The 17037-nt window shown below is 32.6% G+C and overlaps 1 protein-coding gene across 4 annotated transcripts in view; it reads left to right on the forward strand.

Annotated features, from left to right (window-relative positions):
- Nucleotides 1-17037, forward strand: part of LOC132915243 (zinc finger and BTB domain-containing protein 12-like) — a 116275-nt gene that overhangs the window by 58808 nt on the left and 40430 nt on the right. For all 4 annotated transcript variants that reach the window (XR_009659809.1, XM_060975039.1, XM_060975041.1 and 1 more), the window contains 2 exons: nucleotides 6829-7007; nucleotides 13755-13974. Coding sequence is in view for 3 of the 4 variants with exons in the window: in XM_060975039.1 (XP_060831022.1) it covers nucleotides 6829-7007; nucleotides 13755-13974 (399 nt within the window). In the remaining variant the exon portion in view is untranslated. The remainder of the gene's footprint in view (nucleotides 1-6828; nucleotides 7008-13754; nucleotides 13975-17037) is intronic.

The raw sequence follows: 17037 nt of genomic DNA on the forward strand, positions 1-17037 counted from the left end.
TTAGGTATTAAGTTATGGAACGAGAATATATTCTAATTTCGCCATAATACATTTGTTTTCTTTGCATATTGTTTTACCATATCTTACTCTATCAATTAATGTCTTGCATATGGGAAGCTGGTGTGGATACATGTTTTGCCGTTAGATCAGCCAATTCGTTTCCAAATATATTTTTGCACCAGGAGATCCAAACTATGCCCATTTTTGTTACCGAATATTTATAGAATAAAAAATATAGTTTAATTTTCTGTATTCGAAAAATTTGTTTTATATGTTCCTTCTATTTCTTATTCTGAAACTTTCTCAAGTCAAGGGCTCTGTTTCTCAAACCAGAAGCTTAGAAACATGTTCGTGAATTTATTTACACAATAGTCCCTCCCCCCTATTCCACCTTCCTTTCCATCCTTTGTCGATGGAAACTCTTCAAGAAGCAATTTTGACGTCATCAATGTTACTGTAACGACGCCAGTGCAGTACAAAGGCTTAGCATCGTTTGGTCATAGTCGTAGCTAACTTTTCAGCCAGATGCTCCTATATCTTACATATGGGGTGTCTTGATGTTCCCAACTTGTTGTTCCATCTAGTAATGCATTTACCTCAAGCTTTTAGTATATTATCGATCCCTAATTTTCAATTGGATATTTACATTTTCAGCGTGAAACTCTTAATCTAACGTTTCCATTCAATTTTTATTCGTTTGACTATACAAATGGTCTCGGTGTTTGAGACTCACCCTTACGCTGCTTGAACGATGTTACGTTAAGTTACATTTCACGCAATTCATATTATGTGTGATAATTATTCCAATATAATTAATCATTAATTATAAACAATTCAGTTACGATTTAATAATACAATTTACCTACGATTTGTACACTGAAATTGTATAAAATTTTTATAGTCAAATTTTTTTTATTTGCGTTTACTTTACAATCAATTCTCGCAGAGAATTTTAAGTGAATTTATCTGACGTGGTACTATGACATGATTAATAAGTGTTTATAGTATGTTTCATTCTACTTGAATCCAGTGCTTAGGTCTAAGGTGTAATGTTTTTTTAGCCTGCGGATCTGTTCCGACGTGTCGAGTAGTTGAGTAATTAGAGGGTTTTGGTGGTTGTTAACTCTTGTGCTATGTCTGTTGCAGAATTTTGATATTTCTTCTTTGACTGTGGGTATCTTGAGGTCGTGATGTATCGTTTCGTTGGTGACGTACCAAGGTGCATCTATTAAGGATCTTAGGGTTTTCGATTGGAATCGTTGGAGAATTTCTATGTTGGAATTACTTGCTGTTCCCCATAGTTGGATTCCATAGGTCCAAACAGGTTTCAATATGGCTTTGTATAGTGTAACTTTACTTTGCGTGTTTAAGTTGGAACGTCGGCCGATGAGCCAGTAGAATTTTTTAAATTTTCCTTTGAGTTGTTTGGTTTTATCTAAGATATGTTGTTTCCATGTCAATCTTCTGTCCAAAATCATGCCCAGATATCTGACTGACTCTTTATCTGGAATAGGTATATTGTTTATCGTCACCTGTGGGTAAGTTTGTTTTCGTAGCGTGAAAGTTATGTGACTGGATTTGTTTTCGTTGACTTTGAAGCGCCATTTGTGGAACCACTGTTCCATAGAGTCGAGACTTCGCTGGAGAGTAGAGGAGGCAATTGTCGGGTCTGAGTGCGAGGCTAATAAGGCTGTATCGTCAGCAAATGTCACTGTGGTTATGTGTGTATGGTCAAAATTGTCAAAATTTGCCTATGCAATCATTGCTCAGCTGTGACTTGACGAATTATCTCGTCTGTAGCTGGAAAACAGTTAGCCAAAACCATTTTATCTTTTTGTTATACCATACGCATTCGTTAACAAACTCCTGTCTTGTGCACAAATGTGTAGACACTTGGCTGCATCTGCCAAATTCACTGACTTTTGTGCATTCGAAGTTAGACAAGTTGCTTGGTGCATTGAGAAAAATCCGTGGAAATCTTGGCCACGTTAAGAGAAAACTGTGTTTTGTGTCGTTCACTGTTTTACAATGAATACGACATTTATAAAATTGTACAACAAACTGTATTTTAGATTATAGTATTCCATCAATGTGTTCCAGGTGATACAACGAGTATACTCTTGTATGACAAAGTGTAGTTAGCAAGTGTTCAATGAAAAGTATCTGACGATTTGAAGATTTACAATCTTTTATAATTAATTAACATATTTGTTTATTTATATACATATATATTAATATTAAATAAAATATGTAATATGTCTGATTAAAGATATATTTTGATAGAATATTAATGTATATTTATTATATACTATTATTATTTTATTATATATATATATTAACCTTTTAAACTAATAGGAATATTAATATCCTATAAATAAATTTTTATATAAAATATTCTAATTTTTAATAAAAATTAAATATTCATTTTAAATAAATTATGTATATTTTCTTTAATATCAACTATATTACTACTTTTTATTTTAATAAATTTATCAAGAATTTATATCCAATGATTATCTATAGAAATATTAATTAACAATATAAATGTAATCAAAATATTTTTATAAAATATAATATAAATATGATTGCAATATAATTATATTTATTATTGTATTTATTTATATTTATATTATTTATTATATAATTATATAATACAAATATGATTATAATATAGTTATATTATATAATTATATATAATTAAAGTATATAATTAAAAAATAAAATATATATAAAATATATATATTTAATATAAAATATAATATAATATATATAATTATATTATAATTATATTTATATTATATTCATATTTATTTTATAATTATTTATATTATATGTATATAATATTTATATTATATAATTATATAATAAATAATATAAATATAAATAAATATAATTTATAATCAAATTTCTTTCCATATGTGTACATACATGTTTAGCGGAGCTAGTCTGTAATTGACTAACCTACAAATATTTCATGTACAGGACGTAGCAAAATATGGGGCACAAAGCGATTGAAAGTTGTCGAACGTAAAACGACAATTTTAATACGAGGCTCAATCTCCACGAGAAAAATGAGTTCTTACTGTATTCGTACAATAAGAATTTCGTAAACGTGGCTGTCATCAAAGAGCAAAATTGAGGTTTTAATTGTTACGTTTGAGGCGCGGAAATTATCGATCGATCTATTTCGCGATTATTTTATATCGTAATTTTATGTACCATATAAATGAGCACAATTCTGTGTTTACACTATTCCTTTTCTACGAAATAAATATTTCTATTTGTTTGTAAGCGTATCTCAAAATTAGACTCACTTATCAACGTGTATTATATAGCGATAACGATGTTGCATTTAGCTTTTCGTTTGTTTGCGTTCCGACTAATTTCTCATGATGTGCCTGTATTTTGAAAATTAAACGAAAACGTTTTATTTCGCATTTTCCGCTTATTCCTGCTGGTAGAATAACTTGCTGCTGATTATTCGAATTTATGCAGATAGGAATAAGCGAAGCGCGTGTGTATACGTTATGCATACTTATAAAAATTTCAAACTCCAGTTTCACGGAAATGACGCCTCGTATTAAAAATTCACCTTCTACATTTTCACTTTACCTTTACTTCTTGTACGCCGCTTTTCGATATTTTTAAATATTCATTACGCGAGCTTGGCCATTATTTAAATAAAACACTTGAGAAACGATTATTTTACTGATACATCTAGCGATATTTAGCGATCTAATATTTGAGTAGATGTTATTTCGAAATAATTATGCGCCAGTTTATTCGAACAGGCAAATAATTTTCCTTAAAAGAATCTTAAAATTTAGTTCATTGTTTAACTGCTAAATACAATTTTTTTATTTTATTCCATATTTCGTATTTGGATAAATGTTTCTTGAAATATTGTCTTGAATAATTTCTCATCCAACATTGTCAACTGCGTCAGAATGCTGATTTTGTTGTCTCATAGGTCACACAAACTTGATAAATAATTAATATTAAATATTAATTAAGTAAATAATAAAAGCATAATTGGAATTATATATTTATGTTGTATAATTATGTTACACGTATAATTATACATACATTTCAGAGATTAAATATTCCTATGTTATAAAATAATTCATGATTATGCTGTTCATAATTCAACTGTATGCAAAAGATAATATTTTAATTTAATATTAGAATCCAAATTATTTATTCTACCTGAGAAATTTAACTAAGATAGAAAATTACTCGAAAATCATTTATTTGATTTGAACATAAAATGAAGTTATTTCCCCTATGTTGTTTCTAAGATGAAATATTGGCTTGGCAACTAAGTGATTGCGGATTTTCCAATACCACCTAATGACAAATTCCGAAACCACTTAGTTGCCAACACAATAGCTCATCATTTTGGTGATTTTTACACAGCTACAAAAAGATGTAAAAGCTCAAAAATATGCGGAATGCGCATGTCAAAAATATATGAATATTCAGTTAGTGAAATTTTTGCTTAGTCTTTTCAGTTGTGTTCATAACTAAAAATTAGCATATGTAAATATCGGTTCCGACTGAAATCGCTGACACAGATTTTATTGACGCCAGAGCAACGATAACTTTGATTGACAGTCACTGTAATGAAAGTATTAACCGATAACAACAATAGTCGACATAAAGTACAATCAGTTTTTTACTGCAAGCTCGAGCCAAGTACGTGTTTGGTTGAACGCAGTGTTTTTTAAACTTTTTCCTTTCGTAGCTCCATTTTGTCCGAGACTGTATACGTAAAAATGTAGCACAAAATAAATATACAAACGAGCAATTAATAGATAATAAATGAAAAAAGTTTAATTTTAAACAGTGCCTGCTATATTTCTGATTTTATCACTTTGTAGCACTTATTAGGACAAAGTAAATTTGTTTGTTTCATTTTGATAAATATGCTTGTTTATTTTTGGATAAAAAGTTAAATCTTGGCCAAATATTTGATATTACAGAGCATTTTCAAAGTTTCTCACGGTTAATCAAAATTTTGATTTCACAAAAACGTCGTTTTGCGATAAACATGTAGTATAAAATGTTATAAATGTGTTTAAGACTATTGTAGAAATTGTTGCAAGTTCTGTTCTAATTCTAAGACAAAATTCATTTAAATGATTTTTTAAAAACTTGTGTTTTATATCTATGTCGATTAATAATTAGATGAATCCTTGATTCTTTAATGTCAGATGATTGACATTTTTAATCTCATTGGTATGTGACAAATACACAAATTGTTATAGCCTCATAATTCTGCTTGATCTATAGTTTAAAAAGCTCTTGGTTCAGAATATTGTTCCAATCTACGTTCTGGCTTTGACAAAACATTTGCTACGTGTGTGGTAGTATTAGTTCATAAGGAACCAATTTTTATACTATAATTAACATAATTGTCTTTACTAACCGATATAATCATACATTTTCCAGATGTACGAGAAAGCTAGAAAGTAGACTAACACAATACTATAAATTTAAACCAAACTGGTATTTTGGTCGACTTTGCTATAAGCAGTTGGTCAAGTTCTGTGTCGATCATTGACAGTTCTTAATATATACCGTCATTGGTTGAAGTTACTGTCAGCCAAAGTTGTTGTCGATCACGTCTGTGAACTGTGAAATGTTGTTGGTGAAAACAATATCGGTGACTAAAGTGGGACGCCAATAATTCACTGGCATCAAACACTTGATCGACATCAGACAGTTGATCAACTGTAGGCATTTGATCGACAACAAATACTTCATCCACAGCAGACACCTGATTAATATCAGACTCTTGGCCGATACCAGGCACTTGATCGACACCAGACTTGATCGGTACCAGGAACTTGATCGACACCAGACTTGATTGATACAGGGCATTATTGACTGACATCAGACTTGAACGATAACAGGCTCTTGATAGATACCAAACATGAACGATACCAGGCACTTGATCGACACCAGACTTGATTGATACAGGGCATTTGACTGACATCAGACTTGAAGGATACCAAACTCTTGGTAGACACCGGACTTGATCGACCCCAGACTTGATCGACACCGGACTTGATCGACCCCAGACTTGATCAATACCAGGCATTTGTCTGGCATCAGACTTGATCAATACCTGGCATTTGACTGACTCAAAACTTGATCGTTATCTGACATTTGACTGACTCCAGACTTGAAAGATACCAAGCTCTTGATAGACACCGGACTCGATCGACACCAAAGTCGATCGATACCAGACTCTTGATAGATACCAAGCATTTGATCGATATCAGGCACTAGATCGACGCCAGACTTGATCGATACCAGGCACTTGATCGATGCCAGACTTGATCGATACCAGGCACTTGATCGACGACAATACTAATCGTTAGCAATAATGATCGAGATACATACTTTCTAGGTGGACAAAATTAAATCGTAGCTTACTGTAAACAATTGGTAAAACTCTGTGTCCATCGTTTTTGTTGTCGGTTAACGACGTCGTCGATTAAACCTGTTGTTGGTCAGAGTGGTTGTCAATCAAGTCTGGTGCCGGTGAATTGTCATTGGTAAAAGCACTGTCGATAAAATCTGTATCAGTAATTTCAATGGGACCTTAGTAAATATCCACAGTCTACTCATTATTTAAAATTGTTGTTTTCTATCTTCATTTCAAAGAAATCTTGCCCAAATCTGTAATGTATTCTAAAACGGCATTTGCTAAAATAAGAAATTCATAGGTTTGAAATAAAGAAATTATATTGGATTACATATATATATCTATATTGAAAGAACATAACATTTGAAAAACGCTATATGAAAATACTTGTTCAGGTCGAAGGGTACGCCGCGGCAGGCCGCGGCTTGGAACAAGGGGTGGAAAACATGGATCCCCGTCTGTACAGAGTAATTCGCCATCAAGGAGTGAATGGTTACCCTTGGATATGAGAACTACACCTCCTGCTGCGATGCCTGCTTTCCGTGGTTTCGAGGAGTCCTCTTCCGACGGCGTGGTAAATTTACATTGTTCTTATGTTTTTTTCTCCTCGTTCATTTCATTTAAGTTCGCATCATTCTTAACCCAGGCTTAACCCAATATCATTATACGACTGCAGTAATTTCGAATGATCTATGCAAATTAATAAAATAAACTAAAGATACGGAATATTCAAGATTTCGTTTTTATAAAAGTATTCATTCTTTTATCTAGAAGAATCATAGTTCATGTGTTCGAGCATGTCTTTCGCATAATGGCACTACTTACGTTGTCGTATAGGGAGGCAGTGTTGCACCTATCACTGACATGTTTCACTTACGTGCACTCTGCACGCGTTCATTTATTGCGTTGGCAACTAAGCGATTGCCAACCTAATGACAAAATCCGCAATCACTTAGTTGCCAACCTAATGACAAAATTCGCAATCACTTAGTTGCCAACCTATAAAATGGGTACATACGTATTTCGATAGAAAAATGGCAACTACGCTAAAAAGAAAATATATTTCACGGTAAATTTCCGTTGAACACTGGAAAATGCATTTAACGATAAATCACGCGAAAGTAATATTTCTTAACTTGCCTTTGGCAAGTAATTTCATCATTTAACTTCCTTTCGGAAACTTTCGTACACTTTCGAACGCAACGATCGACCACGTTCAACGACAGACTTTCGAGTGAAATTGAAACGTGAATATGCTTGTCTTTCATTTTCTACGAAATATCTTACACTGTTGGTTGTATTAATTATTTGCCAAGATTATTACATATTGGGTAAAGTTACATACAGTGTGTCCGGTTTATCACCCAATAATTTATATAAATTTATTAAGTATATATATAAATATATAGAAATATTTACATAAATTATATAATAATATCTCCGAATAATAATATCCTGAAAAATATAGATTGTGCAAAAAGATGTTCCAGACGAAAGTTGCAGGACATCGAGGCGAGTTTACTATACTCTCGTGTATTCGACCTTGAAACCTGGTGCAAAAGACAGGAGTCTGTAGTGTTTCGAAAACGTCTGAATGCCAGTTACAAGAAAATGTACCAAGAGATAAAGCTATCCATTGGACAATTTTAACGTGTCTTTCGCAGAAAGTTTCAAGGTCACCACAAGGTCAAATGTACAAGACTATATAGTATATTTTCCTCGATATTTTTGTTTGAAAATTTTTTTTCATATCTTCATCATTCACATCTTTCGAGATAAACTGGACACGCTCTCTGTATTTTCACAAAATTTTCAAAGATATTCCCTTTCGTTTAAACGACTGTCTTTCTTCTTAACCTATTAATTAGAATAGCCGACCTGTTACCTAATTTGCGAATATTCTTAACGTAATTTGTTCATTTAAGAGTATCCCTTTTCTGAAATAATTCAACTAGTTTTTTATGAAAACGTTGTCGTCACATATGCGACATAAAGGAATTAATTCACCTACATTAATGCAGCGTCAAGAAGAATATTTAATTAGCGCATAATCTAGCTAGCATGTTAAAATTACCGTGTCATCTTCCTCCTTCGCTTTGCTTCTGTTTATTTTCACTGAATCTTTTTCTGCGCTTGCTAATTGTTAATATCATACGCCCTGAGGCTGTTTTACTGCAAATTATTCCAGAAATTATTTTCTTCTTTATCATTCTTAATTAAAGGCAGTTCCCTGTCCCCCACGTTCTTTTCTTATCCGCTTGTCTTACAGAGCTGTAATAATTTATTGATTCAAATTGCTTGAGTCTCGCGTTCGTGTTTTTGCATCCTCCAACACTTGGAAATACTAATTTTCTTTCAACTTCTTGTTTCCGCATCTGCGCCGGTGACGTTGGAAACGACTCAAGTGAAATATTTGTCATGCAAAAACTTGCTGTTATTACTGCACCGTAGATTCATGTAACTTCTTTCAATTTTACACCATTTTCATAGTCGTCTGCACACTTATTGATCTAACTGTGCAAACTTTATATTTTCTTATGTTCTTATTTACAGCAATTTATCTACTTTTACAGTTATTTACTGTGTATTTATTTACTCTACATTATTTACTGTTTCTGCTTGTTCCTGTTGGACTATGGCTCTTATATTTACATATTTATTCCTTCACTGACTACGTGTTCATCTTCTTCTTATTTTTCTATTTATTGTTACCTTTAACTTGAGTTGGCCAGCAAATGGTTAAATCGGAAATACTTCTGTACACTATCGCTCGGAAATATCTGGATACTTTGGTAGGTTCCTGATAATAGTACAACCTTATTAATTCTCCAGTTACATTTTAAATTAAATTATAAATTCTACAGTTACAGAGTCGGGCGAATTGTTCATTATTCGAATTGTTTCAAATAAATATTTATCCAAGACTATCGGAATTCGTATTATTCATATAAATTCATATTAGTCGAGTATTTTGCCCTTAAAGTATTAAACCTTAAACTATTCGTAATCAATTGTTTCATACATTTATTCGAATAATTATTTGAGTAATACAAATAGTCGTTTGTACAAGTATATACAGACACTGGTACAATTCTTACTGTTGATTTACCAAACGAATAATTTACCATTCTGCAAAATAATTTACGATACAATTATAAATAAACAACATATAATTTTTACGTGAAGTGTAACAGTAGAACTTTGTTTTTCTTATTAAATAATTTCAATGTAGGTAACTTTACCGAACTTGAGACGAAATCTCTGCTAACTGCGTGTAATGTTGTAGTTAAATTATGTGGAATACTTTCGAGCGATGGTAGCTACGCCTTCTTATAGATAGAGCGAAGAACAGTTTGGTGGCATCTAAATAAACTGTAAATTAAATATAAATAAGTATTATGAAAATGTATAACTAGCAAATGAATCTGTTTTCAAGCGATTCACTCAGCGATCAAATTGATTATTTCCGACGAAATTTGGTCGAGTAATTAAACATGAATTAATTACGTATTTTGATATCAAAGTTAAGAAATTGTTTAATTACACTTTCTGTACCAAAATTTATTTTTAGTCGTTGCAAGAAGATTATAAACGTTTATAATCGTCTGATTAATGTGAAACGGTCATTCGATAATACAAAACATTCTGATTAATTCAGCACGCTTTAATTAATTGAATATTTGTGCCAAATTCATTATAATTTCGCAGATAAGCTTCCAATTCGAAAGGATTAATACAGTGTTCTCTGGGTGAGGATATCGGTTTCCACTTTGGGATAGAGTAACCTTCACATCCTATTAAGATGTTAATCTATTAAACAAGACAGACCTAATTAATGCTCTATTTATCTTCACATATTTCAAGGATCAAAATAAGTATAACATTGACTCAAAATTATTCCTTTCTTCCTTTTCTTAAAGAATTCATATTTAACACTAGCAGATTAGTTTTTTATTAATAAGCTATAACTGTTATTTATATATATATATAAATGTAACGGGGTTTTATAACACCGTAGAATTTTTCATTAGAACATTGTGAACAGCGCAATTTTGACAAACGACTCTATGAATTTGAAATATTTGTTACTGTTAAAAGATATGAACTGGGTGGAAAATCAGCGAAAGAACGTTGCAGGAGAAAAATTTTATTGCACTTCAGAAAGGCAGAAAACTAAAAAGAAAGAAGAGAGTATGAAAAGACTTTAATATATGGTAAATAATATTTTCACAAAAAGTTTCAATGATTACTACATTTTATAGTTTCTCATTGTCTGACAGAGCCTGACACATAATATAAATGAATTATTTATAAAAATGTAATTATCTCCTGAAACTCTATTCATAGTGTTCACATTAGTGTATTATATACTTGCATTAAAAAAATATATAAATTCCATTGAATTTTGAAAAAAACGTGTTTAAGAAGAAAGTGAACGCTTGTCATACGGTTTCCTGCCTTCTTATAGAGTTCAAGATCACAGAAATGGGCATCATGTCATTTCACCGGGATAATATTAATACTGTTCCCTTTTTTTAAACGAGATTGAAAATTTGAATTTTGAACAGCTTTTTTAAGTGGAATACTCCAATGTGAGTCGTGTCACTAAATTAACTTAGAGAACACTGTATATTGCTATTCATTATATTTATCTGTATCTGAAAATTCTATTACGTTCCTTTAAAACTTTTCTTCCTTAAGATATGTTTTAATTTTTTCCTCATTTTAATACAAAAGCGTCATTGTTTTTTAAATCAGCATCTGCGATTTGCAACACCTACATGCATTTTTTACTCATGCGCAAAACTCAAACAGTGCACCAGTAATATACAGTGCTGGACAAAAGTATTGGCACAGCAAGATTGTTATGATACAAATGCTTATAACTATTAAACAAATTGATTTAAACAAAAAACTTTTTGACGTATTTATTTATTATCTATCCTAGTTTATTACATAACAAGAGCAACAATATAAATAAAATAATACGCAAAATAATAACAAAAATATATTTTTTGAACATTTTATGGGTGGACAAAAGTATTGGCACAGTAGAATATTTACGCTTATAACTAATTACATAATAAACTTCTAATATTTTGTTGGCAGTCCTTTTCTTTTAAGGACTTCCTTTAATCTTCTGGGCATCGAGTGGACTAATTTTTTAGTGAATTCAGGTACAATATTGCTCCATTCCTGCAGAAGAACTTTCTTCAGTTCAGACTTGCTTGTGATATTATGTTTCCTAATTCTTTTTTCCAATTCGTTCCACACGTGCTCAATGGGATTCATATCGGGACTTTGAGGTGGTGTGTTTAATGTGTGGGCAGTATTATATATTATCCACTGACGAACAATATACGCCATATGTTTAGGATCTCGATCCTGCTGAAAATAGAAATCCCTGGGGAGGTTTAATTTTTGAGTACTTTTCAAAAGATTTTGCTTGAGTATATTTAAATATACATATTTATCCATTATCTCATCAATGAATATAAGTTCTCCTACACCCGATGATGCCATACATCCCCACACCATTAAACCACCACCCCCATGTTTCATGGTGGCTTGCAGATTCAGTTCGTCCATCTCTGTGTTGGGTTTTCGCCATACTAATATTCTGCCGTCAGATTTAAAAATATTAAACTTACTTTCATCTGAAAACATGATCTTTTCCCAAAAATCAGTATCTTTCGTAACAAACTCTTTCGCGAATTCCACTCTTTTCTTTTGGTTTATTTTACTGATGTAGGGCTTTCTTCGTGCTGCACGGGCAGAATAACCGGCATCCTTCAATACCCTACGTACAGTTTTGGTACTTACTTCTTTTTCACACTCAGCTTTTAACATCGAAGCAATTTCAGTCGAATTAGTTTTTGGATCCGTTAAAAGCTGAGTGTGAAAAAGAAGTAAGTACCAAAACTGTACGTAGGGTATTGAAGGATGCCGGTTATTCTGCCCGTGCAGCACGAAGAAAGCCCTACATCAGTAAAATAAACCAAAAGAAAAGAGTGGAATTCGCGAAAGAGTTTGTTACGAAAGATACTGATTTTTGGGAAAAGATCATGTTTTCAGATGAAAGTAAGTTTAATATTTTTAAATCTGACGGCAGAATATTAGTATGGCGAAAACCCAACACAGAGATGGACGAACTGAATCTGCAAGCCACCATGAAACATGGGGGTGGTGGTTTAATGGTGTGGGGATGTATGGCATCATCGGGTGTAGGAGAACTTATATTCATTGATGAGATAATGGATAAATATGTATATTTAAATATACTCAAGCAAAATCTTTTGAAAAGTACTCAAAAATTAAACCTCCCCAGGGATTTCTATTTTCAGCAGGATCGAGATCCTAAACATATGGCGTATATTGTTCGTCAGTGGATAATATATAATACTGCCCACACATTAAACACACCACCTCAAAGTCCCGATATGAATCCCATTGAGCACGTGTGGAACGAATTGGAAAAAAGAATTAGGAAACATAATATCACAAGCAAGTCTGAACTGAAGAAAGTTCTTCTGCAGGAATGGAGCAATATTGTACCTGAATTCACTAAAAAATTAGTCCACTCGATGCCCAGAAGATTAAAGGAAGTCCTTAAAAGAAAAGGACTGCCAACAAAATATTAGAAGTTTATTATGTAATTAGTTATAAGCGTAAATATTCTACTGTGCCAATACTTTTGTCCACCCATAAAATGTTCAAAAAATATATTTTTGTTATTATTTTGCGTATTATTTTATTTATATTGTTGCTCTTGTTATGTAATAAACTAGGATAGATAATAAATAAATACGTCAAAAAGTTTTTTGTTTAAATCAATTTGTTTAATAGTTATAAGCATTTGTATCATAACAATCTTGCTGTGCCAATACTTTTGTCCAGCACTGTATATTGTTGAAGTGATCGTCACTTCTGAGAAAACTCTACATCTGGTCTTCGGTTTCTCAAGCGCTAAGGTCATCGATAGCGCGTAGACAAAAGAATGCGTCGATGACAGACCATAAGTGCTACACGTGCGACGTTGGTTTCGGCAGTTGTTTTAGTCTCCGGGTAACGTTGCTAGGGAGAGGATCTGGATCGGCTTACATTGTATTTCACATTTTGTACTTTATTATTCACAATATATATACTTTCAATACCTTACAATTTACCCACGCATTTCTTTAATTCCATATACACCGAATAACCTTAAAATATATATATTACTATATGTATCATTTTTGTACCTATTTGCCTGGATTAGAGATTAGCATAAAAATGTTGGCTTTCTTTTTCTTTTAATCTTTGACAAACATGTGTTCGGCAGGTGCATTTGGGAGAGGGAATAGCAGTTTGCGAGGAACAACTAAGGGCTGTGAAATGGAGCGATTACAGAAAATTGACCCGTGGTCTGGCTGCAATCTTGTTCAGCCCCACCGAGTTGGCCACCTGCTCGGTCACAGGACAACGATGGAGCCGAGCTGGAACTGCCACTGAAAGACCAGTGAAACCTGCGCTAGACAAGGCCAAAGTACAGGCTATTATATGTAAGTAGCAGCTACTTTTTCTTAATGTATATACGAACTACTCCTTGCCATTGCTGGATTTATTATGTTCTCGAACAAGATTATAATCATACGTATTGTATAGGAACAAAGAATGTGGATCTGATTGATTATAGTGACACAGGTCAGGTTCCATTGAAATCGCCGACGCTGTCTTCGGGGACCACAATTTACCGACACCAGACCTGTTGGAATTGACCGACAGTAGACAGTATTAACATGGGAAAATATAAAAATAAGCGATGATTGATACTTATGCATGTAGTTTCATCGCTGCAAGAAATTGATGGCTGGCTGCCTTGTGGTTGCTGGATTGAAAACGCTAACTGAAACTCAAGACAGAGCAGAAGCTGGTGGCTAACAGATAAATAAATTTTGATTTGATTTTCATTAACGTAAGTGTGAGTGTAATTTTAATGCAAATCAATACGAAATCTATGGTCTGTGTTTGGGCTAGTATTCTTAATCTGAACATCACAAAGCAGTCGGCTATCAATTATTTGCTGCAATACACCTACATGCTTAAGTGAACAGTTTTCTCTTATTTCTCCGTGCTAATACTGCCAGTATTAGCTGTTGTTGGTAAAATCTGGTATCTCTGTGAATTGTGGTTCGTGAAAACGGTGTCAGTGATTTTAATGGATCATAGAGCCATCCTTTCTAATACCATAAAGCTGTTCATAAAAACAAAAATTCGTAAAACGTACGAACTTTGTTGCTGTACGCAACTATCAGCATGAATCGTTCAGGAGCCACATTGGTCAGTTACATAAGTGTGGAAGCAGAAACAGACGAGGTTAGGGACACTATCTTTGAAATTTATCTCATAAGTTGCTATTATTTTCGTCTATAATTATTTATAAAGAGGGAACTCACGTGTGATATCGATGACCTTGAAATATGTTGTCAAGATTATAATTCTAAACAATTTTTTCCTCATACATGTTATCGCTTGGCCCCAATTTAATTTAGTTGATACCTATCTAATCTAATCTATAACCCATTAGTATATCTTTCATTATTATATTATTATATTTTTCTTTCATTATATTAAGGGTGATTAGCATCAATGAGTTAAATTTAGGTTGGCTTATATAATATGTTGTCAAGATCATCACTCTGAACAACCTTTCCTTATATACCTTATCGCTGCTCAGCTTCAGTTTGGTGTTATTTTATTTGGTTTGATAACTTTTGTACATACAGAACAACTCAAAAATGTATAAATATATTTTCTTAACAGACCAAAGAATACTCCTTGTTTGGTAATAATTTAATATTTTCAATCTTAATCTCTTTCAAGAAAGAGTGTCTCTCACAAAACTCACTTTATTGCAACATTGTTCTCAATATACATGCAACCATCCCTGTGTCACATTGCGCAGTGCAGCCACCTATAGGACATCTGAATTACTTTGTACATTTAGTTTGGTAAATATTACTCTAACCCAACCTATAACCTATTAATTTATCTTTCTTTATTTGTATTACGGACGATTAACAGCAATGATAAGGTTAGATTGGGCTATGTAAAAATACGGTCACTTATATGGCAGAGTGTGAAGTGTAATGGAAACTAAATTGAATTGAAGATCTTTATGAATATCCGAATAGGCTGAGCGGTAGTTACGTGTGTAGGTGAAAGCTGTTCGGAATGATAAGCTTAACAACATATCTGAAAATCATCGAAATTGATGTTATCGAATTTTCCAGTCATCCTCTTGAAATAAATGAACTCAGGTAGCAGGTAAATGATTTGTCATTCAGTGTGTTTGTCATATAGCATCAGACGATGGAAATAGTAAACAAAACACAAAACCAAGTAGGCTACAAACGATAAGATATTGACTGAAATTAAAGTCATAACCATTAACATAGCATAACTACCGCGATGACGTACATTTCTAACTACATGCAGCCAGTATAAAAAGTATTCGTAATTAATTTCAACAAAAATATTCTAGAACATCGTTCATGAACAAAGTTTTCTACATGAATATATTTTTATTAGTCTGCAGAATAATTTTCATAAACAACTAGATGGGATACCTATATCCTTCGTGAAAATTTTAATAAACATTTAAAAATTGAATAAATCTTATCTAATGTCTAAGACAGAGAATCATTAGATTTAATTATTTCAATACTTAAGGAGTTTTCTTTTGATTTTATTATACACCCTTGGACAAAAAGATAGCACATGTGTGCTATCATTAATTTCTCATAGATAGAGTCCGAATTTCCCAAGTTTGACGAATGGCATATAAACAGTACCTTGTAGTAATAAGGTATATGAGCTTGAAACTGTATCTTCGCTATTCCTCTTGTATTTATCAACAATGATTGTGAAATCCGGTCGGCGAAATGATAGCACACCAAGCATTTTGTTTCCATTCCTTAGTATTTCTGTGTATTCTGAGTGGTGTAGACGTAGTGAAAAGTAGAAGAATTTCATTAGAAACCTTACAAATTTCGATTCAAACAATGGGACGTGGAAAACAGCTAAATAGTGAAGAGATTCAAACAGTTTTGAAATTAAAGAAAGAAAACTTTACTATTTCTAAAATTGCAAAAGTTCTCAGTAGAAGTCGGAAAGTCATTTATAATTTACTGAAAGATGTAAATAATTATGGAACAAAAAAAAGCAGTGGGAGACCTTCCGCGATTAGTACTCGTGAAAAACGTGCAATTTTACGTGCCGCGTCAAATTCGCTTCTCACGTCACGTGAAATTGCAGAAAAAGTTGGCGTAAAAACTAATCCTCGGAATGTCAGACGTGTACTACAACAATCCGCGCACATAAAGCGGATGAAATTAAAACGAAGACCAGCTCTAAAGCAGATTCACAAGGAGCATCGATTATATTTTGCAAAAGAACATATACGGTGGAACAAGAAGTGGAGGAAAGTTATATTTACAGATAAAAAAAGATTTAATTTAGATGGCCCAGATGGATTCAATTTTTACTATCATGATGTAAGAAAAAAAAAATTGTCACAAATACGGCGTCAAATGGGTGGAGGTAGCATTATGCTTTGGGCAGGT

The sequence above is a fragment of the Bombus pascuorum genome, chromosome 16 (genome assembly GCF_905332965.1).
Source record: "Bombus pascuorum chromosome 16, iyBomPasc1.1, whole genome shotgun sequence".
NCBI classification, from domain to species: Eukaryota; Metazoa; Arthropoda; class Insecta; order Hymenoptera; family Apidae; genus Bombus; species Bombus pascuorum.